A 26,501-nucleotide genomic window follows, 5' to 3' on the forward strand; every position below is an offset into this window, starting at 1 on the left:
GATTTTCCTGCCTCAGCCTCCTGAGTAGCTGGGATTACAGGCATGCACCACCACACCCGGCTGATTTTGTATTTTTAGTAGAGACAGGGTTTTACCATATTAGCCAGACTGGTCTCGAACTCCTGACCTCATGATCTGCCCACCTCGGCCCCCTAAAGTGCTGGGATTACAGGCATGAGCCACTGCACCTGGCAACAAATACGTTTTTAATATTTATTTTTTATGATCAACTTTTGCTAAAGACTATTAAAACTTTTGCTTTAAGTTTGACTTCCTATTCTTCACCACAACCCTAAGTAGTTAATTATGAGAAAAATAAGCCTTAACTGATAGTCTTCCACTCATCACACCTTGATTTATTTTTATATTATACATTATATAGATATATATGTATATATAATGTATTCTATATTAGATTCGACATTTATTAAACATGGCCTGTGATGTTCTAAGTCTGGTAGGTATTTGATATTCTTGAAATGAGAATATAGTGCTTTGTTACTTAGCACTATTAAAATAAATATACACATTTAATTTACAGAGCTTTCTGAGTGTCATTAAAATAAATGGGGCCAGGCGCAGTGGCTCACACATGTAATCCCAGCATTTTCGAAGGCCACGGCAGGAGGATCATTTGAGTCCAGGGGTTCAAAAGCAGCCTGGGCAACAAAGTGAGGCCCCATCTCCACAAAAAATTTGAAAATTATCTGGGTGTGGTGGTATACACCTATAATTCCAGCTATTGGGTGCGGTATGAGGTGGGAGGATTGCTTGAGCCCAGGAGGTTGAGGCTGCAGTGAGCCATGATTGTACCATGGCACTCCAGCCTGAGCAACAGAGTGAGACCCTGTCTCAAAAAAGAAAGGTTGGGGGGAATAGTCTTTTATTATAGCCTTTTCATACCATTTACTAGTGCTAAATCCTATAGTACAATGCAGTGTGATATAATAGAATAAACAAAGAAACAAACAAATAAATAAATATGAATTTGAGTCATGGCCCTGACGCCTACTGGTTGTGTTCCTCAGTCTCTGTTTCCTGTATATAGAAGTGATGCAATAATGCCCACTCTACAGAGGATGAGATGACATATAATGCATGTAAACCACCTGGCATGGTGCCTATCCCCTCATAAGTACCCAGCAAGTGTTAGTTCTTTCCCTTATGTTGCTCACAGTTAAATCCCTGGGTTAGAAAACACAACTATAAAAGGAATGTGAACTACTGATTAGATCATAGAAAGAATCATAAAATGTTAACACTAGAGAAGTTATTGGAGACCATTTCCTAGTGGACACATGCTGAGTTCACTGTTAAGTGAGGCAAGAAAGCAGAAAACATGATTAGGTCATTAATTTATTCATTTTTTCAACAACCTTTTACTAAACTCAAATCATGTAATAAGGTTAAAGGGTTGAAAGGCAAGTCCCTGCCCTCCCTCAGCTAGAGTTCATTATCTAATGGGAAAATAAGTATAAGTAAACAATTATAGTATGATCTGATAAATTCAGTATGGAGATAAATATATGTATGTATGTATGCACAAGCATAGGATAGGTACTAAGCCCAACTGACAGAATCCAGGCATGTTTTCCAAAGAATGAGAGACTGGAGCTGCATATTGAAGGATGAATAAGATCATTGGGTAGAGTCATGAGCAAAAGTTACCTACACGGAGGCAACTGCATACCCTTCCTGCACATGGATAAAAGAGATGACTAGAGAATATGGTGTTTGTGGAATGAACTGAAGGTGAGCAGATGAGGGAGAGAGACACAGGAGCCAGTCTTCAATACCATAAAAAATAATTTTCAGCAGGGCATATGGTGGCTCACACCTATAATTCTAGCACTTCGGGAGGCCAAGGCAAGAGCATGGCTTCAGGCTGGGAGTTCAAGACCAGCCTGGGCAACATAGCAAGATTTCATCTCTACGAAAAGATGAAAAACTTATCTGGGCATGGTGGCACATACATATAGTCCTAGCTGAGGTGAGAGGATTGCTTGAGCCCAGGAGTTGGAGGCTGCATTGAGCTATGATCCTGCCATTGCACTCCAGCCTGGGCATCAGAGTAAGACCGTGTCTTTAAAAAAATAATACTTTTAACTGCGTCATAAGGCAGTAGGGAACCACTGAAGGTTGGTGACATGACTCCATGTCACTAATATATGTGTTTAGAATCTGAAAGAAGATTGACAGATAAGAATTAAAAAGTACTGACTGGATTTTTCTAAGAGGTCATTGGTGATCTTAGAGAAGTAGCTTAGAAGGTAGAGGATTGTGTTATGAATGGGAGATGTTGAAGTAACCACAGTAAATAAAGAAAATAATTTAAGCTTTATTGAGATATAGTTCACATATGTTACAATTCACACATTTAAAGTGTATGATAGTTTTTAGTATATTCACAGAGTTGTACAAGCATCACCACAATTTAAGAGCATTTTCGTCACCACAAAAAGAAATCTTTATATGCACCAGCAGTTACTCTAAAGGATAATTTTTTAAATGAGTAAATATTGGACTATGTTTCTGTGTTAATGGGAAAGATCCAAAAGGAGGGAAGCATGTCAGACATGCAGGACAGAAAGTGTGTAATACACTATCAAGCTGTGTGTGAAAGTGGAGAAGAACAAAACCCAGAGCATAGATAGAGATAAGCACTGAACAGGAGGGAACAATAGGGCCTCATCTTGGATTGGAGAGTAGACAGGTCGCATGGGGACTTGTGTAAATAAATGTGTATGAATGAGGTGGAAAGGCAACAAGATTCTCTTTATGAGGGTTTGTACCAAGGATGAGATTATATTTATGCTTAATGGGTGCTGCTCAATAATTATAATTTCCTTTCAATATTGTTTTTCTGTGTTTTCAACATCAGGAGAATAGGTGCAGAAAAAAGTTGAACAGAGGGATGTGTGTGTGCGTGTGCTTGTGTGTTTCTGGAGAGAGGGAGAGACAGAAAGATAGACACAGGTGGGGTTTGCCATGGAAGTATGGTGAAATGTATGAAAAAGGATTGAAGGTGCAAGGGTAGCTGATGAAACTGTTAAAGGGATGTTGTAGAAAAGATGAAACGTGAACCTAGGCTGGATTAGGTAGATAAGAAAGGAAGGAAGGGACTGATAAACTGGAAAAGTTTATCCTCTCATTCATTACTAATTCATTTATTCAACAAATACTCATTTTGTTCAGGATGCTAAAAATGTGGAGATGAGCAAGACAGGCAAGGTCTGTTCCCTCCTGGAGCTCACATTCTAATGGGGCACAAAGAAAATAAAATTTAAAGACTGTAATTTCAATTATATCAAGTGCTATAAAGAAAACAGAAGTGGGTAAGGTGATGCAAAGTGCTACGAGGGTGGAGAACTGTTAAAGGGGATGGTTAATGACTGCCTCTCTGTCTTCATAAACAGTGTTTCGTTTAAAACTTTAGGATTGGAGTACAGCTAAACAAGGGCAACGGGGAGTTAGCTCCTACCGCTCTCCCCACGGCCAAGCATGTGCCTGCAACGCCCGGCCTAGGACAGCCACCAAGTCAAGTCTTGTCACAGGCTTCATGCCAGCTGTGAAACGTTCACTATTGCCTTCTACTCATTTACTCCCCACCCCCACCTCCACCTCCAGGTCACGCCTCTCTTTTCTTCAGAATCTTGTTTCTCTAAGGTGCTTTAATATCATTAATATTAGCGTATTTGTGTATCTGCTTGGTTTATATTAAAGCATTATTTCTGCAAAACCACAATCATGGTACAAGTATAGACTTCTACCTTTCCACTATCAAAAGCAAATTAGACTAATTTCTGTTTGGTAGCTATACTTATTTCTGTTCACTTCTATACACTTAATTCAGTCTAGAAATATGTTCACAGTCATACAGAGGCAAGTTGTCTACATACAAGTCATGTAATCACCTACTATATTGGGAAAGCGCCATTCTTCTTGAGAAAGTTTCTATTGTAGAATGAATGGTTAATACATATGGCATAGTAAGTGATCATAAAAATAATCTCTCTATAAAAAGAGCACTAAACGATAGAAATAATAACCATAAGAGGAGTAAGAGTAATCAGAGAAACAGCCTGCAGCACATTAAACGTTTATGTTGTTTTTAATTTTTAGAAAACAGCTGGGTTATCAATATACAACTATGCCTGCATTTACATATATCACACACCAGAAAGAATTCTTTTTCAGAGAAATATGCTAATCTTTCAAAAACTATCTTGTGACCCCAACTTAAGAATATATTCTTATCTGTTTACTCTTCTTTATTTCTCTGTATGTTGGCACTATTCTTTTTTTCCCTGCCTTTAACATTTTTTAACCTATTCTAGTTCCTCAATATTACATATATTCTTTTATAGATAAGGGACAAATAATAAAAGTTGATTGTTTTCTGATTATTCTGCTGATTTTGGCTTGTCTCATTCACTTCTTTTCTTTCAAACACAATCTTATTAAGCCTTTCTAACCCCATTTTTGAAAAAAGTAAAACCCAAGGAAAGAAGAAATTTTCAAAAAAGATAAAAATTAGAATATTTGAATTCAGGGTCAGATATGAGTAAGAATAACTATTTTTACTAAGAAAAAAATTCTCTTAAAATCCAAATGCACAAATTAAATACATGATGAATATTTTATAAAATAATTTTCCCTCTTCTAAAAGATTTAACATAAGTATTTTCCTTAAATTAATATATTTAAAGTATAATTGTATTTATAGGCATGGTTTCTAGAACAATTCTGTATCCTTATCCAGAACTCACCCATTAATTTTCATATAAATGCTGTCTGCAATATTCAAAGGTTGAGAGCTCAGTATCTAGACATTAGTATCTTAGTGTGAAATAGTTCATTGATGAAGTTCAGAAATATATATATTTTAAAAAATGCATATGTGCATATGTCTGTGTGTGTATATATGTAAATAAATATATATATGGCAATGTTACGTTCACTGATACAGGAGCACAAAGGAGGCATTTCCAACCCAGATTAAGAAAGTATCAACTGTCTGAACATAATCCTTAAGAAATTTGAGTTAAGTCGGTGAAGCAAAAGAAATGGAAGGGACATTCAAAGCAGAGAGTATGGCATGTGGGAAGGAGCACAGTATGACTCTATGACTAGAAAAAAATCATGTGGTAGGTAGGGAGAGCATAAGAAGTTGGTGATAGGCCAGGTAAGGTGGCTAACACCTGTAATCTCAGCACTTTGGGAGGCTGAGGCAGGAGGACTGCTTGAGAGCAGGAGTTCGAGACTAGCCTGGGCAACATAGTGAGACCCTGTCCCTAAAAAAATAAAAATAAAAATAATAAGCCAGGCGTGGTGGTATGTGCCCATAGTTCCAGCTTCTTGGGAGGCTGAGGCATGAGAATTGCTTGAATTGAGGAGGCAGAGGTTGCAGTGAGTCAAGATCACACCACCGTACTCCAGCCGGGGTGACAGAGCAAGACTCTGTCTCAAAAGAGCAGCCAGGTTGGTGAGATCTCTAAAACATATTTGGAAACCATTCATGTCTGTTCATTATTATTAGTTCAAGCCACCACCATCCTCTCCCCACTGGACTAACGTTAGTAGACCATGTCACCTTTTTCTATCCCTGCCTACCTACAGTCCACTTTCCACAGAGCTGCCAAAGTGGTATTTGAAACTGTAAGTCAGATCATTTCACTTCCTTCTTAAACTTTCCTATTTCACATCAGACATAGAATAAAATCTGCTTGACTCACATGATCTGGCCCTGCGTACCTCTCTGATCTCATGTCATCTGTTCTCTTCCTCGTTGATGTGTCCTATCACACTGACATTTCTGTTCCTGATTACATGAAGGGGAAGGCCTTTGTAAGTTTAATATCAAAACTAAAAGTCATTAAAGAAATTAATATATTCATGTATAAAAACTACATGAAAATGGAAGTTTCTGAACATCTAAAGCAACAACAAATAACAAAGTACAGGAATAGAAAACTGATGAAAGATGAAATGCAAGGCATATATGAAAAGCACTTTAAGCTGAGCACAGTGGCTCACACCTGTAATTCCAATGCTTTGGGAGGCCAAGGTGGGAGGATCGCTTAAGCCCAGGAGTTTGAGACCAGCCTGGGCAAATAGCAAGACCCAGTAAGAGAAGCAGTTCATCCTCACTATTAATCAATAACATTAAATTGGACACACAATAGCATTTTTGTCCATTAGATTATCTAAGATTAAAAATGATAAAAATTTTAATGTTATCAATTTTAATGATAAAATTTAATGAAAACAGATACTGTCATATATTTGGGGAGAATGAAAATAGGTTGAATCTTTATAGCAATCTGTATTAATTATTAAAATGTTCATGCACTATTTACTTAGAACTCTAACCAAAAGTAGTAATTGACCAAGTGTGAAAAAAATATTCAGTTATCTAGTTGTTCATATGTATTAGTCTGTTCTCATGCTGCTATGAGGACATACCCGAGACTGGGTAATTCTAAAGGAAAGAGGTTTAATTGACTCACAGTTCTGCAGGGCTGTGGAGGCCTCAAGAAATTTATAGCCATGGTGAAAGGGGAAGCAAACATGTCCTTCTTTGCAAGGTGGCAGGAGAGAGAAGAGTGAGAGCAGAGTGAAGGGGGAAGCCCCGTATAAAACCATCAGATCTCGTGAGAACTCACTCACTATCACAAGAATAGTATGGGGGAAACCACCACCATGATTCAATCACCTCCGATGGGGTCCTTCCCACGATGTGGGGATTATGAGAACTACAATTCAAGATGAGATTTGGGTGGGGACACAGCCAAACCATATTATCATAATAGCAAAAAAAAAAAAAAAAAAAAAGCAACATAAATGTCCGGTAGAGAACTAGTTAATTAAATATTGGTAAATTTACACAATAGAATACTGTATGTCATCAAAAATGTTGCTGTGTAAATCTACATGTATTACCATGGAAGTATATTTTGCCATATTACAGTGAATAACAGATAATGTTATGAAACATGTAAAATACAAGTGCATGAGGAAAAGCCTGGAATTATGGACCCCAAAATGTTCATGGTCATTATCTTTGGTTAATGAGATCATGGAATTCTTTAATCTGCCTCTTTCTATATTCTAAAAAAGTATGTCTCTTGAAAATCAGGGAGAGAGAAAAAGCCAAACACAACTCTTTTTCCCTTTTCAGGGGGAAAGAAGCCGCTTCTTGAAAAACTGAACAAGCAATATATATTAACATGAGGATGTGAATACTGACTTTGTTTTTGGCTGCTCAGAGGTGTTTTGTAATTACTTTCTGGGTTTTGGCCATGTTCTTTCTCAGCATTCAGTGTTATTAGGGTACTGGCTGTCTATAATGATCTTCATGTAACTTTGACAGGGATGAAGGGATTTACAATTTCTTAACTTTCATCTCACTCAGAAATCAGAGTACCTCCAATCTCTTAATTTTCTGTGTGTGTGTTATTTAACCCACTGAGTTATGGGAGTTTTCATACTTTTTAACATTTGAGTTTATTGCTTCATTTTTTCCCATCATATTTGATGGGGAACACAAAGAACACTTCTACTTTTAGGGAAAATATCTTAGATATATCGCTGTTAATTGTAGTTTTTGTCATCTAAAAGCAAGAAAACTTTTGGCTTAAGATTCATGAATTCTAGATCTCTGGGTGTGCCTGTGTCTGTGTGTGTGTGTATAATTAAATAGTTATACAAAGGACTTTAAAAATGTATTTATCAAAGTAATATATGTTAACTATTTCAAGAGTCTAATAATACAGAAAGTATAAAGTGAGAAACCAGAAAGCTCTCATCCTCAAATTGGTAACTAATGTGAGAGTCACATGCTAATGTCTAGCTATAAGTTCCTCTCTGATGCACTTTGATGTGTATGTAAAGAAAAAAAGCCTCTGCCACAGAACTCATCATCCTTTCTAATGCCTGAAATTCTACCATTAGAGATCACTTATTTGGTTACAAATCCTTTTAAAAAAATCCTTTCCAATCATATGGCTGTCTGTGAACAAGACTGGACAGTAGGTTTTGATAAAAGGAAAAGTACAAAAACAGCAGAGTCTGGAGCAGTTATTGTATTGGGGGCACCAGGGCAGATCTTGGGGTGCGCCTGGAGGTTGGAAGAAGGGGTAGGGGTTCAAAGGTTGAAAGATACTTGCAGATAGATGTTGCTGTCAGACAACCTTAATATGAACAATATTATCTGTGCTTTTTCACCTTTTACTTTGTTATAAGTACTTGCTACATTTCCTCTGAAAGTGTCATTTTCTTCTTTACTTTTCACGTAAATACATTGTTTTATGTTTGTGTGAGTTCAGAAATTAAAGTTTTAAATTTCCTTTTGAAAATGGAACTCAGCTCTATTTGCATTGATAAATAGGGAAGAGGGAGAGCTATGATATTGCCCAGTTTAAAGAATTACTATATACAAGTGACCTCAACATGAAAGTAAAACCTGAAAATTTTCCCTAAGTTGTGTTTAGTGTCAGTGGTTGGTTTTCCCTTCTCCAAATTTATCCTTCCAAATGCTGTCTTAGCTATGCGTAATCACTCTGAGGTCTGTTTTCCAAAAGAAGCAGCAGCAGCGTTTAAGTTTACATGACCCCAGTTTCATGACAGCAGTAGCAAATCAGATATCTTATCCAAGGAAAAGCATTTTTGGCTTAGAATTCCATCAGTCTGTTGGTGGGAGTCAACAGCTCATTTCAGCTCCAACACTGCTGCAGAACACTGGCTGCAGTGAATCTTTCAGAAAGCATAAACACAATTAGTATTTATAGCATTGTTAACATTTGTTAAATAGTTGGGGGAGTGGTCTGTAAGCCTGTTTTAAGCAGGTGTCGCAAGAATCTTTGTTGTGACTGTAGTGAGATTTAAGAGTAGGACATGATTACAGTGGTTGTAGCAATATAGTAAATTAGGAGTATTGAATACAATAAGTTAAGATTTCATGCAGTCACAATTCAAAGTGTTATAGAAATAATCATGAAGTATCTCTGGCCAGAAGTGTGTTACACAGATGGCATATTTGACACAGTGCAGAGCAGGAACTGTACAATGAGAAGCCAAATAAACGGTAAGGATTAGTCAGGTTTTAATTGAAAACCTACATTTAAAATACCATAAAATTATGCCAGAGTTTCTTTTACTTCAAAACCACAATCATCAGACAAAAATTCCCTTATTCAATTAAATGAGCATCAAAGTTGTCAGTAAAGCTACTCTTTGTATTTTGCTCATTATTATGTCTTTTGCAGACTTACTAGTTAAGTTAGGTATAACTAAATTATACACTCAAGGGCATGAAGCAAAGTATTAATATTTTTATGATGTTTTTTCCTATTAACTACAGAATTCTGAGCCGTTCTATTATACTGATGACTTTTGTCATGAACCCCTGTTTCCTTTCAGGCACCATCTTTACTTCATCTAGGTCACTCTTAGCAAATGAATAACCAATGACTGCTGCTTTTCATGACACAGTTTAAACGTATTTGTCTGATTTTGAGAAATAATTTAACCTTCTGAAGGTAAAAATTAACTCTCTGGATGTTGTTGGCTTTTTTTTTTTCCCTTAAGAACTTCACTGTGTTTTTTCAACATTTGCTTCTTAGCATTGGCAACCTCTTTGAAGACATTCCACTTATTTTTCTAGGCAGGCTGCTTTATCTACTCATTTCCAGTAGCCAGAGATGGAGGTGTTTTGAATGAGCACATCAGTGTTCTAGACAGAGATACTGTTTGAAATTATCCATGAACACAGTGCCGCTGAACATTATTGACTGACGTTTGTTTCTGTTGGTTGTGTCTGCTCTGACTAGCTGGTTTCTTTCAGATTGGCAGCTGGGATTATGCTGTAGTAGATGGACAGCTACAAGAACTGGAGATTGTAGTGAGGCTGGGTTGGGACTCAGTTTAATGTGCCTGAAAAGTACGGGCTCAGTTACAGGCACTAACGGGAAACTCTATGTGCATTTTCACAAATTATAATTACATCATAGCTTATATTAGTAACTTACATAATAATATTATTTGAGTAGATATGCTAGTAAAAATACTCCTTTCCCTCTCTAATTTCCTTCTCCCCCTTTTCTTTGCATTATTGTTTTTAAACATGTTTTACTTAATTTAACAAGCTGCTCTTTCTCTTTGTGTTTTATGTACTCCATTCCATCATGATATGTATTTGTTTCCAGTTACCTGATGCATTCTGAGTGCTTTTTGGAGGAAAACACATTATTTACTTAAACAAGTTTATATTTAATTAATACTGAATGATGGCAAAATGTTGCTAAAACTAAGGGATCCTTGGAATCAGATACAGATAAGTTAAAAAGTAAACTCAGTATTAACAAAATTAATTTTATAGCAAGGTCTGTAGATTTAAGTTTTTGACCAGTTTATCAACTGAAGTTGTTCTTAGATGGTTACAAAATATTCCTTGGGAGAGGAGCAGAAAAGATAACTGTTGGGTACTGGGCTTAATACCTGGGTGATGAAATAATCTATACCACAAACCCCCAGGACACAAGTTTACCTATGTAACACACCTTCACACATACCTCTGAACCTAAAATAAAAGTTAAAAATATATATATTTCTTGCCATTATGTTAATGGATAAATAAAACTTCATAAAGACGAGGCAGGTGGCTCGGCCAGGCGTGGTGGCTTAGGCTTGTAATCCCAGAACTTTGGGAGGCCAAGGCGGGCAGATCATTTGAGCTCAGGAGTTCAAGACCAACCTGGGCAACATGGCAAAACGCCATCTGTACAAAAATAGGAAAATCAGCCAGGCATGGTGGCACACACCTGTGGCTCCCTGCTACTCAGAAGGCTGAGGTGGGAGGATCGCTTGCACCCGGGAAGCAGAGGTTGCAGTGAGCCGAGATCATATCACTACACCCCAGCCTGGGCGACAAAGTGAAATCCTGTCTCAAAACAACAACAACAACAAAAAAGACAAAACAAAAGCAACTTTATAATATTATACCAAATATTTGCAGACCTTTTTTAAAAAATTGTCTCAGTTTTAGATTTTTTCAAAATGAAAATTGTTTTGTTATGCTTATTTCAAAAGTAATACATGCTTTGTGTACGATATCAATTGGTATAAAAATGAGGAAAGTATACATTTTTATTCTGCCAATCTTTTCATCCTTCCTCCATTAGAGAAAATAGCTAATAATAGTTTGGAATATACCCCTCCAGATTTTGCATGCAAGTGTTCATGCATATGTATGTATGTATGTATGCACATAACACAGGAAAAGATATGTGTTTTATGTATGTGTGTGTGTGTGTGTGTGTGTGTGTACACATACACATTTTTTAGCTGAAATAAGGTCATACTCTATACACTTTGGTAGTTAGAAATTTTTCTTTCTTCAGTATGTTATGAACTAGTTTCTATGTCAGGTATATTCAACTCATTTTAATGGCTGCATAGTATTCCATTATCAGAGTTTAAGTAGTTTTTTCTTCCAATTTTTACTGTTTTAAACAGTACTATAATATCTTTGTACTTAAATCTTTTTGTCTTCATCTGATTCTTTCCTTATGAAAATTCATAGAAGTGGGTCTGGGCATGGTGGCTCATGCCTTTAATCCCAGCACTTTGGGAGGCTGAGGCAGGCGGATCACCTGAAGTCAGGAGTTTGAGACCAGCCTGGACAACATGGCGAAACCCCATCTCTACTAAAAATGCAAAAACTACCATGTGTGGTGGTGCATGCCTGTAAGTCCAGCTACCAGGGAGGCTGAGGCAGGAGAATCACTTGAACCTGGGAGATGGAGGTTGCAGTGAAACAAGGTTGCACCACTGCACTCCAGCCTGGGTGACAGAGTGAAACTCTGTCAAAAAAAAGGAAAAAAGAATCATAGAAGTGGAATCAACAGCTCAATCCTTATTTGACAACATACAAACTTGACTTTTGTCTAAATTCTTAGATATCTATCTTTATGTCTACGTTCTCAAAACTAAAAATGTTAAGTCTTTCAAGTCCAAACTTACATAGAATCACTTCTGTTGAATTTCATTTACTTTTCTATGTATTAATAGATTATTTTGCAAATTTTCATTGAAAATATCCTCTGCTATATATTTTGAACATTTATCTGCTTGAGTTTTAAATATTCCATATCCTAGTGTGTCCATTTTCCTGAAAAACTATTTATCTTTTATGTTTATGCTTTATAAAGTTTGAATTTTTTGTTTTTATTTCTAGGGCATTTAAAATATTTACATTTTAATCTTAGAGGACTCTTTTTAAATACTTTGAGTTAGGTTCATTATACTAGTTTTAAATTTTGTGAATTTATTGCTGTGACAACTAAAAAGTATTCATAAGTTTGTATTTCTTTCTTAAGGTTAAGTGGGAGTCTGGTTTTCAAATGTTTCTAAATGATGCTTTGTCGTTCTTTCTTTTAAACCTGATAGAGTAAGTAGTCATTTGATTTCTATGTTTTTAAACTTACTGATATCAAAGCTAAAGTTGAACCATAGCTCCAAAGGACACTGAGGCTAGTTAGCTAGACTGTAAACTGAGTAGAAACCTGTCAAATATCCAGCAAGTGTTCTACAGTTTAGGTTCAAATATCTGAAGGGAAAGAAGAAAACTGGCACAAGTAATGGTGTGATACCACAGTAGACATCACTGGATAGTCTTAGTGTGACTTTTTAAATATTGAAAATAATTTAATCTATGAAGTCTTGGAATGCTTAAACATTTCTTGGTAAAGAGGTAGATTAGCATCTTACAACAGCTTTCTTGAACTTAATTTTGGCACTGTGAAAAAGTTTTAATATATTAATAAATGACATATCTTTTCTTAATAAATTATTTTGTCTCTATTTCCCTATTCCAATTTTATAGTGCTTTCAGATGTAAATATGTAGGTGATAAAATGCAATTTCAGAGTTCTGTGCTTAAAAAAAACAGCATATATATTAATTGTGTCCATATGTTTAAGTTATTTCTCCCCTACCCTCTATCTTAAATAAAATTTTACAGTATTTATTGTTGGTTACTAAGTGCTGTACTGAGTTAACTTGTTTCCTCAGTTAGATTAAAAAGCCTAGGTCAGAGAGACTAAAATCGTCTTTGTTAAGTTGAAGCCAAATACTACATTGTCACTAAGCCAAGTTTACTTTCCTTTACTTTTATTTCTTATTTCTTTCTTCCTTTAGTTCTGTCTAGTATTGTATGTATATTCTCTCTATATATTGTCTCTTTTTCTATATATAGCTATAAAATCATGCAAGTATGCAATAGTTGGCACACACAAAAACAATAGAATACACAGCTTGTTGAAAATCTCTTCATAATATTTCCATTTAAAAATCCATTAATAAATTCTCTAGGTAATATTTGAGATGCTGTTTATAAAATATAAATATGTGGTTTTACTGGAATGTCTTGAAGTATTTGCATAGTCTTTTTTATTACTATATATCTCAACATCTGGAATGTTGCCTGCTGACTTCAGGTTTTATTATAGAAAGTAGTAACAGGCTATTTACAGAAATAATTGGAAATTGATGAATAAGAATATTAAATAATAAAGCAAGCTCTTTGTAGAAATGTTTTAATATAATATTTTATTCAATACTAGACTGCTCTGTGATTATGGTAGTAGTATGTTTCTTAGCTGCAACCCTCCTAAATTAAGTTGATTTGCATGGACATACACTCGGTAAATATTTACTGAGCACCTACTATGTGCCAAGCTGTAGAAGCACAGAAATATTAGGCAGTCTCTGATCTTAAGGAGCCTTATAGTCTGATCAATAAGTTGGAAAATTAAACCAGTAATTAGTATTAGATAAATAGGCAGTAAAAGTTTATGCGTGTTGCTACAAGAGCAAAAAGGGAGGGACAGCAACAGTCTGGGTGAGGTCAAGAAAGATCTCCCAGAGGCCAGAGATGCCTGAGTTAAGTCTTCAAGAATGAGGAGGCAAAAAACCACACAGAGAAAAGGAATAGAAAATATAAACAAGAGCTTAAAGGCAATATGATGCTGATTACATGTCATATTATAGAGTGGTGAAATGGACAGTGGTTGGGGCTAGATTACTATTAATCTTAATGATGAGTAGTTGGTAACATTTGCTGAGTACTTACTTAACCCTAGCCAAGCACTGTGTTAAGTCTTTAACATATATGCTGTAATAATATCACACACTTACTGATAGCTTAGTACGTGCCATGAACTGTTCTAAGTGCTGTATATTATCTCATTTAATCCTCACAACAACCCAATAAAATACTGACAGTTATTATCACAATTTTTTGAAAAGGAAATTAAGGCACAGAAGGTTAAGTACCTTGCCCAAAATCACTGTTCTAATATGTGATAGTGGTAAGATTTGAACTGAGGCTGTCTGATTCCAGTGTCTGCATACTTAATCCTATGCGTGGTGCTACCCAGGATAAGGATTTGGAATGGAAGGCTTTGAGTCACGTAATCAAATTTGCAACTTAAGGATTGAACATCTCCTTACAAGTCTGAGTATATTCAGCCCCTTTGAAGAAATATGAAGGCTGCCAGATAATGCTTATATTTTTGGTCATTGTAAGATACTTTTATTCTCCATATGTATAGTCTTGCATTAGAGGTTAAAAAAAACAAATTGCTTAAAGGCAGAAACATTCTCTCATTTTTCAATGAATCTATCTAGGACATTGTCTAGATTGACCTCACTTTAAGATAACCTAAAGCCAAATGTCTTAATAATTGTTGAAGGTGGCTAATGGATACGTAGGGATTCATTATCCTATTCCATAATGAAAAATTTTACATAACTGAATGTCTAAAAAGTGATCACCTAGGACGAAAAGTCTCTAGGTGAAGGAGGGTTCATTAAAAACAGTTGAGGCATTTGGTAATGTTTGTTAAGCTACCCTATTACCAACCCACCTTCCTGGACCTTACAGGGTTTAAGGGTGCTTGTATGTTTCCTGTTATTTCACACCTCATTTATACCTTTACATTTTGTATTGCTCTATACAGAGGACTGAATAGACAAGTGAAGATAAGGCAATAAACATAATCACTTGAGGGACTTTTTTCAAATCATTCATATTACCCCAGGATTTCTCACTTGACCTTAAGAATTACTACTATAGTGAGACAATGGAGTGTTGTCATATCCTCCAGTATGCTGGAGCTGAAGAAATGAGAATTACTGCCTTTAGTGACATCTTTCAGAGCTTCCCTGAGAGACTCATTTGCTTTCTTTGTAATAGCAAATACCAGCCTTTACTTAACACTCCTTATCTTCCCCTGCAACCTCAGTCAGCCCTCATCAAGACGTGTGCTCATCTCTCAAGCTTGGTTTTGTCCCCAGTCCAACCACAGATGAGTCATAAGGGTTCCTGGCTGGCTTGCTGTATATATAACAGGCACTCAGTAAATTTGTGTGTGTGTAAATACTATGGGCAAGGTACTCTTCTACTTGTTGCACATATATGATATTCAGACCCTTATACCGGGGTCCCCGACCGCTGAGCCACAGCCTGTTAGGAACCAGGCTGCATAGCAGGAGGTGAGTGGTGGGCAAGCATTACTGCCTGAGGTCTGCCTCCTGTCACATCACCCACAGCATTAGATTGTCATAGGAATGCAAACCCTATTGTGAACTGCACATGTGAGGGATCTGGGTTGCATGCTTCCTGAGAATCGAATGCCTGGTCATCTCAGGTAAAACAATTTCATCCCCAAACTGTATCCACCCCCCCTCCCCAACCAGATCCGTGAAAAAATTGTCTTCCATGAAGCCAGTCCCCGGTGCCAAAAAGTTTGGGGACCACTGCCTTACAGTATAGTTGTAATGACAGACATAAATAACATTACAGGGAATTCTGAATCAAGTATATACTGTAATGAGCAGTATGAACAGGTGTAATATTATTTAACAAGATTAGGGAAACTTAGTAGAACTCAAGCAGCGTTTTCTAGAGAGGGATAGAACTTAGAAAACTGAAGATAAGAGTGACCATTCTATGACAGGCAGTGGCATGGTAGAAATTGTAAGGCAGAGATGGCTTATATTTGTAGAAGAAAACCAGCTTGACTGAAAAGGAACACTGGTATAAGGTAATAGATAGGATGAGAGAATAAAAGTTAGAGAGGTAGGAAAACCTGCAATGCCTGGCATTATCTTTTAAGTACTTGGAATCGCTTGAAGACATTTGATCAGAGAAATATTGCATAAAGGCAAGTTTAGGAAAACTCAGTTCTGCAGGATATGCTGAAGGCAGAAACTGAATAGAGGGGGGAAACCAGCAAAGAGACTATTTTAATAATCGATACTTGAAATTATAAGGGGCCCGGATTCAGAAAGGAGTGGTGAATGTGATCAACTTTGAAGTGATTAGGCTTAGTGACTTATATGTGAAACAGGTAAAATTTTTAAAATATTGACAAGATTCTGAGCTTAAAAAAATCAGAAGAATCTAATTCTTGACTGAGGAATGCTAAAATAAAAAATGGTATTTTAAGATTTTAGATGTGCTAAGACATACACGTGCTTACACACAAGATGGCCAGGGCAAACTTCATGGGAGTGGCCAATCCTCTGGTCATAGGACTGGAAACCTTTCAGATAGAGGTAGAGATTGAAGCCCAATAGAAAAAAATTCCAAGAAAGCAAGCTTAAGTTGAGCGAATCATAGTGCTAAAAGAGAACTTTCAGTAATAAATTCATTTATGGATGACAAAGAAGTCAGCAAAAGACAGAGATTAAAGGAGTAGACTACAGAGCCAGTCTAAGCATTAAGCCATTGAAGCCACAGAAGGGAGAATCTCTGTAAATTGCTTCAGAGATTAAGATGAATGAAAAATGGCAAATGAATTTTAAAAGCATGGAGGAGAATCTGGAATTGTCAGTTGATGATATAAAGTGTGACTATAAAGTTTTGAGATCATAGTCATTACCTTACAATCTTATTCTATAATTTTCACACTTGAAAAAGTCCTTTCTGTTGCATTTTTAATATCAAGAACTCAAAGGTTAGTCAAGAAGTAAAGCATTTGTGTCTGAGAATTCCACAGCCTTTTCAGATGCCTTCAAGACTTGGAAAGAAACTTTATTATTATTTAACCTGTGTGAGAGAATATAGCTTTTATTCTGTCATTGAGATAGAATAATCAGACCACTATATTATGTGACTTGAAAAAGCCTTTTCCTCAGATTTTTCAGTAATGTGCCAGTTGTATAAAAATTTTCACTAAAGTGTTAGTTAAAAAGAGGAGATTGGTATTTTTGAAAGTTGTCTCATCATCCATAACCTTTCATCTCAAAACATTGTTAAGTGGAAAACACTATATGTAATATTAAGACCAGTTATATTAAATTTGTATCTATAATAAAGATGTATATGCAATAACGTCATCATTCATAGCTTCTCTGTCGTAGTTGGCATTACTGCCCATTCTCTCTTCACAACCCTCATCCTATGGCTTACATATCACTCTATGCTGCTTTTCCTCCCACCCACCCTCTGACCGCCCTCTCTCTGTCTTCTTCATTACTTCCTCATTTATACCCTAAATATAAATACTTCTTGAGGTCCAGCTCTAGGTGCTTTTGTGTCTGGGTCTCATGTATTTTCCTCCTAGGGCTTAATGAGTATAGTTTCAGACTGTGCTCCGGAGCCCTAAGGAATTCTCAGAGTTATCTCAGAGGCTGCTGAGGAGGCTTGTTAGGGATGGTTTCACCCCTGTAAAGTTGAATAACCCTATCTCCATGTATTGAGGTTTCATATAATATTTCATTTCAAAAAGGAAATCATTTCTGCTGCTTAAAAACATACAGACATGTACAACAAGAGAGAAAAGATAAACATTAACTTAAATTAGTCTTTTGTATGAATGACACCAAAATCAATACCTCTCTTCTCTCACCTCAGAGCCATTCTTAGGCTTTCTTTTACACATTGGACATATTGACCTAGATAAATGGTTATCACTATCACTTTGGATTCCATGTGTCTGACATAAAATCTACTGTCTTTCTCCTGCCAAACTTGTTTTCCCTAGCAGAAACTCCTGTACTCCTATTTCTGCTCATTGCTTTAGTATTCTCTGAAACGTGCAAGTGGTTTGTTTGTTTGTTTGAAGAAAAGGAATTAGCTTTGTATTTTCTTCATGGCTCAAAGTCATCAGTCCCTAAGACCTATTGATTTTTCCTTAGCTGGTTCACATACTCATCTCTTTCTTACTATTACCATAGCTTCCATAAGGATCCAGGTGTATAATTCCTCATGTTTTGGACTGCTCTCAGAACCTTCAAAGAAATCTCTCTGTCTCTAGGCTCTTAGCCCTGTGCTATATTTTGAAATCCAGAGCCAGATTTCAGTTTTCTTAAATAATGTATTTCTCATTCTCTTCCTACATCAACTCCGGAAGCATTTCTTCCTTCTTTATTTTAGCTGTGTTAAGTGGGGAACACACCAACTCCCACATGCATGAAATAATAATACAGTACAGCATTTTACTTAGTGCTTTGTATGTGCTAGGTACTGTGCTAAGCACTTTATATGCATTATCTTATTTCATTTTCCAAACAATTATATGAACTAGCTATTGTTACTGTTTCCTTATAGATGGGAAATAGAGATAAGCTAATTGCCCAAAGTCAAACAACAGGTAAGTGTCAGAGTCAGGATTAGCACTCTGAGCCATCTGACATGATAGGCTAAGTACTGAAGCAATAAGTTCTTTGCCACCTCCCCTCCCCTTTTAATCAGGGAGTCATGTGGGCTGCCAGGCAGGAACCACAGAAGGCAACTGTTAAGGAGACCAGTCTTTCTTGTACAGTGCACTCTTGTTCAGGCTGCACTCTTGCCCAGGCTGAAGTGCAGTGGTGCAATGATAGCTCACTGCAGCCTCGAACTCCTGGCTTCAAGCTATTCTCCTACTTCAGCCTCCTAAGTATCTGGGACTTGAGGCACACACCAGCACACCCAGCCAATTTACTTTTTGTAGAGACAGGGTCTTACTGTGTAGGCTGTTCTTGAACTCCTGGCCTCAAGCGATCCTCCTGTCTTGGTTTGGGATTACAAGGGTGAGCCACCATGCCCATCCTTACCAGCTATTCTTCAAAAAGACTTAAAGTTGTCATTCATAAACTAAGTCCATAATTCATATTCATATATCATTAAATAGCAGTGTTGCTACCTCCTTCTTTATGACTACCTTTAGCTTTCAGGTTGCCATTTTATGATCTTTTTCTCAAGCTTGTTCTTGATGTTTAATCATAAATTAATTTCACTCTATCAAAAAAATTTGAGATGATGTTCTGAAAATGATCCTAGTCCCTACCTCACTTCCTTTTGGCTCCAATTCTTACTCTTATTTATTTGAGGGTTTTCTTCATCCTTTTAGCCTGGGAGTTAAGAGTACTGACTGCTGTGGGAGTGTCGAAGTAGCCTTGCTTCCTTCTCTCCCCTCACCCATCATGTAGCATTTATTCATTCAGCCAATTTAGGGATCTAACAGTGAAGAAGATACATAAACTCCTGCTTTCATGGCTTTTGTATTTTACTGGGAAGAAACAGATATAAACAAGTAAACAAAATGCTTACAGATGTGATAGCACCTGGCATTTAGCAGTTTCCCATGATGGGTGGTTGGTGATGGAAATGGGCATCTGTGTGCTATGTGTGCACCAAGAGCCACAGTAGGAGAGTGCCTTGCAAAAGCACACATCTTTCAAAAAGAGCACACATACACATGTTCCTCATGTTTAGTTACTCCCTGGGTTAACCATCTCATGCTTAGATGCAACATATGGCTTTTACTTTGTTATTTAGTTATTTAACTTCAAAGAGACTGTCAACAATAATGCTCTTCCTATGGCAAAATTAATATAGCATCAAGCCAGTTTCACAGGTGCTATGTTTCTTTTTTCCTCCTTTTTACTCCCCAGGATGAAATGGGACCTAGAATCAAAGAAGCAATCGTTTTTCTCTATACCTGTAAAAGATTAGCTTTTCATCATTGGGGATGATGCAAGCAGGAAAACCAAATGCAAGAAAACAGAGATGAAGCCAAAAAGGACAATTTCTGATTGTAATAGCTGGTTTCTGTTTCATATCACTGAACAAGATGAGAAAGTTTTGCAGAGTTTTATAGGAACAGCTTCCACGGTTCTAAACGATGACCTCACCCTCAATGCCCTTGCCAGGTGGTTAGCCCCACTGTGAAAACACAGGTTGATTTTCAACATGAAACAGGCCAGAGTATGGAATGATATTTTCAGGTGACAGTTGGGGTTCTATTGCCTGTAATTAGCACCTCTTAACACTCAGACTTGCCCCTGCCCTTTTCAGGCTATTGAAGCTCAAATCCGAAGTTTTGGACAGACTCCTTCTCAACTACTCATAGAGCCCCATCCTCCCAGAGGTTCTGCCATGCAAGTGGTAAGTGCTATTTTTACTCTCCTCATTTCTTGCCTCTCCTTCAGATCATGCTTGATATTCATAACAGTCTTTCATTGTGCTTGAGTTTCTCCACCACATGTGGGTTTGTTTTTTTATACAATATTTGTTAACCTGCTAACAAGCAGCAGATGTTATTGCATTGTCTCCTGGAGTCTTTGAGAAGGTAAATATTGCTCCAGTGTATTTCATCAGTTGGTGTCTTGTGTTACAAAATTGGAAGGTCCATAATTGTCATGAATCCTCCCTGTAGGATAAAGGACTCCAGACATAGGGTTGATGACTTTTCTGGTTTGATCCTCTGAGTTTCTAGATTAGTTTTGCTGTTGTGTTTATTCTCTACATTCCAATATATTTTTCAGTTTGGGAATTTTAAAACAAATTCTAATACATAAGATACTGTTACTGAAGGTCAGGGACCACACTGGGGGGAAAATGATGGTTTGGTATAACAAACCACCAAAAACTTAGTGGCTTAAAACAATAATGTATTTTATTTCTCATGATTCTGAGGGTTAGATGAAAATCTTTTCCGCTCTTTTCACCTCAGCTCACTCACACACTTCTCGGGGGTGGGCTGATGTAGCCAGCTTCTCCTTCCATGTGGCCTTTCATCCTTAAGGAAGCTAGACCAGGCCACTCCCATGGTAGGAGCAGTCCCAGGAGAATGGAGACAGAAGCGGCCAGACTTCTTGAGGCTTGCTTTTGAACTTACACATCATTTATGCCACATTTTATTGGTCAAAGCAAGTCAAAAGTCAGCCCAGAATCATGGGTAGGGAAATAGACTTGAGCTACAAAATAATGTGGCCATTTTACCTTTATAGTTCCCGAAATTTTAGGGAGAAAATTCTTCAATGAGAGAAAAATAAAAAAAGGCACAGTAACAAATTGAAGTGCATGATTAACATAATTTTTAAGGAATAGACTATTGATACTGTTTTTCAATTGTCCCTCATAAAAAGAAGTTGCTCTTTGCTGTTTTAAATGAAGAATAGAGACTACAACGTCTGTTCCTGTAAATATAATGAACAATTATATAAAGTCAAATTCCATGTTGTGGCATAGAGATAGCAGAATTTTGATAAATACTGGGAAGGAAAGAGTAGCAGTGAAGAAAGTAAGAAATAGAGAGGAGGCCCTGCTACCTCTGGCTCTTTTTTCTTCTTTTTTTCCTTTCTCTTCCCACATCACCTTCTTCTGTGTCTTTTTTCCCTCAGTGCTCTTTGTCATTTTCCTTCTTCTTCCAAGACTTTTTGTCCTTCTTTATCTAGCAATATGAATTGGCCATCATAAGCTATATACATTTTAAAAATTGTTTGCATCACTCTTTCCCCTACATGTTTTTAAATCAGTAAAATCAGATTTAGATGAACATAAAAAGTGATTTTAGTGGGCAGAAGACTACACAGAGAGCGAACATTTAGCAAGAACAATGGAAGATAGTGCCATAAAAATAGTAAGAATGATTTATGTTTGTGTTTGGAATTAGCTTTAGTAATAGCTTGCCATTGAGACTGAGGCTGCATTGGTGCTGGCAAATGGAAGCACCTCCCCTGCTCCATTGACTTTCTGCCGGGGTCACTGCCCAGCCATCCTCCATGGCAGAGGCTTATTGGCTCATACAGGCAGAGCAGCTTTGCTATCCCGAGGGTGAGAAGTCTGGGAAGGCTCATGCTTATGTAAGGATGGGAAGCCATCTTTTCTATTACCTTTATCCTCTGAACTGAATACCCGAACTCCTCTTCAGACTTGCACAAACTGTGCTTTTTGCTTGGTGCATATTGTGCATGGGGAAAAAAGGCATTTTAAAAAGAAAACAGAGTTGTCGATAAACGTATACTTAATCTGGAAAAACTGATGAAATCTGGCTAGCAATTTCCTACTTGTACCCCAGCCTTGGCTCACAGAGGAACCCAGTGTTAAAAGAGGTTTTATTTCTCTTATCCCTATTTTACCAGTTGCTCTGCTCATCTGCAGCTGCTGCCATCACTGCAGAGTAGCCCAGTAGGGTGGGGTGTGCTTTTCTTATTTCTGGTGCTTCTCATTCATACATTTTAGCCAAGGATATGATGAAACGCCCAAGAGAGTTTCCTGCTACTTGCCTGCATCAGGAGCTGTAGTCAGGATGGGGTGTGCAGGAGCAGGCTAGAGGGACAGATAGTTATATGAAGGCAGTGGACAGTTTTGGACATGGTGTCTGCAGCTTGCTGTGGAAAGTGGCTTGTCCTTGCCGTGTGGCTTAGAGTTGGCCCACCAGAGTCACTATGTAAACAAGACATTCTTCCTCCACATGAGAGATTTTTTTTGTGTTTTTTAAGAGCATAAACATTGGAATTACTCAATTTCAGCCTAATTATATTTACAGTATGAGCTGTTAAGCTCAGAAATATATATGTACTTCCTTTCAGTGAGCCTTTATGATTATGTTGTACTCTGATTTTCTCTGAGTTTATAAATTGACTTTAGTAAATATTATTTAAACACTACATAATTGAAAAATAAGACTTGGTACTTGGAAATGATGTTTATTTTCTTTTCCCAGGACTTCTTTAAAATTAGCTTATGGGATATTTTCCTTCGTGTTGCTCCTTGTTTCTCATTTTTACCTAATTTCACAGAATTCCTTAAAAACCATATAAAAGGTTCTTTGTGTGACAAAACTAGTGATACTACGGTTTTAAAAATCAAAGGCCACATGTTTATTAACTGTTTTTAGTAGTACTCAGATGGGCTCCCCCATCAACCATCAATGCACCCCACCACACACACACACACACACACACACACACACACACACACACACACGAATAGAGCAGAAATTAAAGCCATCTCGTGCTGCGTTAAGTGCATGAGCCATAATATACACCAGGTGTAGTAATTAGCAGGCACACGAAGGCTGCCTATTTGTCTGGTTTTGCTGCTGTTGCTGTATCCCCTTGTGTTTTCACACCATCAGATAGTTGGATTTAATTGAGGCCACATCAGATGAGGCATTACTGACACCTTTAATTGAATGAGCATCCAGGGAGGATTAACTCATAATATTGATTGGCTTTTAGCCACTTGCTCAGAAGGGTGTCCGGGTAGCTTATTAGTTGCCTTTATTTACACCTTTATGCAAAGAGTGCAAATAGGAATTCTTAGTGCAATATGTTTTTCTAAGTACTCTTAATAACTTTTTTAAAAGGACTGATAATAAAAATGCAAATGTATTTAATTTTTTATTACCAGTTCTGAATAAATATGTGTTAAATATATGTGCCTCCACATTTACATATACCTGGTGTTTTGAAATATGGCAGAAGGAAAGAAGCCAGAAGCATTTCATCAAAGTGTTTCAATTCTGAATGATACTAATCAGCTATTAGAAAACAGACATGGTAGGAGAGAATTGCTGAAAATGTACAGTGCAATTACTGTATGATAGCACACCACCACAAAGTATAAATAAAACCAATAAATCAGAGCAGTGTTATATATGTCTTGGGTTATGACATATGGGTTGTAAGAATGTTCCAAATCCTTAGTAGTCTTCAAGATTTATTTGGTTGCTGGTTATTAGAACAGACAGTGTTTCATTTAACATTTTCAATTACTCTCTGTTTTTCAAAGGAGAAATCAAAAAAGTCTTGAGCTTTAGTTTTGTTTGTTTTTTAACCAACAGGGAAGAGGAACACCTGGGTATTTCTCTTTATTCCTAGCTACAGCAGAAAGCAGTAGCATTTGCATTACAATAGTCAGTGTTTGTGATTTGGTACACTATATAAATATATTGTTTTTATAAGTACATTTAATTATGCATTGCTTTCAAACACCTTTATAATTAAGTTTGTATATTATGTTCATAAGTTATTTTTCTACTGTAATAATATATGCATGTAGTCTAACTATTGTTTATAAATGTATTTGTTTTCCTTATCTCTTTGTAGTTGTCAAAATCTTCCTGCTAACTCAACACAACTTTTGATGATCTTTGGAAATTACCTTGGCTTGCTTTTATGCCTATTGTCCATTCTTACTGTTTTTTTAGTGCTAAAAGATCATTATGTGACACATGATAGCAACCAGAATGCTTTAATGCAATCCCCAGCACTTTGCCTATGTAGAATCTAAATCAAATCATTCTTTTAGTTTTTCATGGCAGTGGGGAGGGAAAGGGAGCTCATAAAATTTATAAATTTTAAAGTGTTTCTGTTAATGTATTCTGCTTCAATCCTCCAAAATTCCAACTAATGACATACATGAATAACAGTCAGATCATGACTGCTATTTCTACAAGCCTTTCTGCTCACTGTGCTTCCACTTACAACTCGTGTTAATATGGTCTTCCTCTTCTTTTCCTGCACCCCCTCTCTTTCTTGTCTTTCTTTGTCTTTTCCTTCTTGTATATTTGGGTCTTGTCATGCCCACTCAACAGTATCTCCTCCTGCAGAGTCCATTGATGTTCACAGACAAAGCCCAGCAGGATGTTATCATGGTCCTCAAGTTTCCCTCCAACTCCCCTGTTACTCACGTGGCAGCCAACACCCAGCCTGGTTTGGCAACTCCTGCTGTGATCACAGTTACTGCTAACAGGTTATTTGCCGTGAACAAATGGCACAACCTTCCTGGTAAGTAAAGAAATACCATTATAAGGCATGGTAACTGCTGAACATTGTATGATACCCACTTAAATATATCATATCTCAACGTTTAAGCTTTTAATTTTCAAGCATTAGTCTGAATCAAATTATTTAATAGTTTGAAAGCCTTAAAAAAGCCCACGTGAGGCATATAATACAAATGTTAAAAACATAAACTATTTTTTAGCTTCTGGTGGTTTTATCTTTATCCTTGGAGATAAATATTGTTTCTAATATAATATTTTAATATAATGATATTCTATATTGTGTCCATAAACAGTATATATTCATTTATCAAATGTTTCTCTTTTTTATTGATTCATTTTACTCAATAAACACTTGGGTGTTTACAAATTTTTGTTTGTTTTTAGAGACAAGGCCATGCTCTGTCACTCAGGCTGGAGTGCAGCCGTGTGATCATAGCTCACTGTAGCCTTGAACTCCTGGGCACGAGCGATCCTCCTGCCTCAGCCTCCTGATTAGCTAGGACTACAGGCACGTAGCTCCATGCCTGGCTAATTTTTTTTAACTTTTGATAGAGATGGGCTTGCTCTGTTGCTCAGGCTGGTCTTGAACTCCTGGCCTCAAGCAGTCCTCCTGCCTCAGCCTCTTAAAGTGTTGGGATTACAGGCATGAGCCACTATGTCCAGCCACAGTAAACACTTACGATTGTCTATTATGTGCCAGAAACTGTATCTTTTTGTGCTTGGCATAGTAGTATTGCTAGTATTTGTTGAGGATAATAGAAAACAAACAAACAAACAAAAAGAACACTTAAATTACATAGCCAAAATACTGCGTATCTGTAAGTACCTTCTGTTCTTCCATTAAATGCTCAACACAGTCATGCTCAACTGAAATAGCCATTAGAATCATAAACAGTGCAGATTTAAAGAGGCATGAAAGTTTATCTACTCCAGCCACGTTTGCCAGTGAGGACACTGAGCCCAGGGAGCTCGCCTTATTCTGCATCAAATATGCCCAGTCGGTGACAGAGTTTGAGCCCTGGTTTTCTCACTCAGATTTTATGACCACTCCTCTGTAATGCATTCTCTCTCATTAGAGCAGGAAAGTTGGGACCTGGATTTAGCACTGTTCTTTTTGGCCACCAGTTAGAATTTTTTTTTTTAAGAAGGAAAATCTTTTAAAGTTCTGGAGATTATAGACTTTTTCCCCAAGCCGTTGTTTTAGGTAGGCAAATTTAAGATACATTTTAATAGTTCATGAAATTGTCATTAAATCTCTAAAGTGTGCATAAAGCACTGCTCGTTAGAATACCTGAAATGGTTGCAAAAATACAAGTTCTTGAACAAGGACCTTGTGCCAAATTGAATGCAGCACCTTTCACAAGGGAACAGAATTGACATTCAAACAAAAACTTGGTACATTGACTAAGCTCAATAAGGTATACCTACCACAAAGAA

General features: G+C 36.9%; 1 protein-coding gene across 1 annotated transcript in view; it reads left to right on the forward strand.

Annotated features, from left to right (window-relative positions):
• The window catches only part of LRBA (LPS-responsive vesicle trafficking, beach and anchor containing), a 771,345-nt gene that overhangs the window by 689,172 nt on the left and 55,672 nt on the right, over window positions 1–26,501 (forward strand). The window contains exons 49-50 of the mRNA XM_011973242.1: window positions 20,345–20,434; window positions 24,888–25,065. Coding sequence (XP_011828632.1) covers window positions 20,345–20,434; window positions 24,888–25,065 — 268 coding nt within the window. The remainder of the gene's footprint in view (window positions 1–20,344; window positions 20,435–24,887; window positions 25,066–26,501) is intronic.

This window comes from Mandrillus leucophaeus, unplaced genomic scaffold (assembly GCF_000951045.1).
Source record: "Mandrillus leucophaeus isolate KB7577 unplaced genomic scaffold, Mleu.le_1.0 Scaffold136, whole genome shotgun sequence".
Taxonomy (NCBI): Eukaryota; Metazoa; Chordata; class Mammalia; order Primates; family Cercopithecidae; genus Mandrillus; species Mandrillus leucophaeus.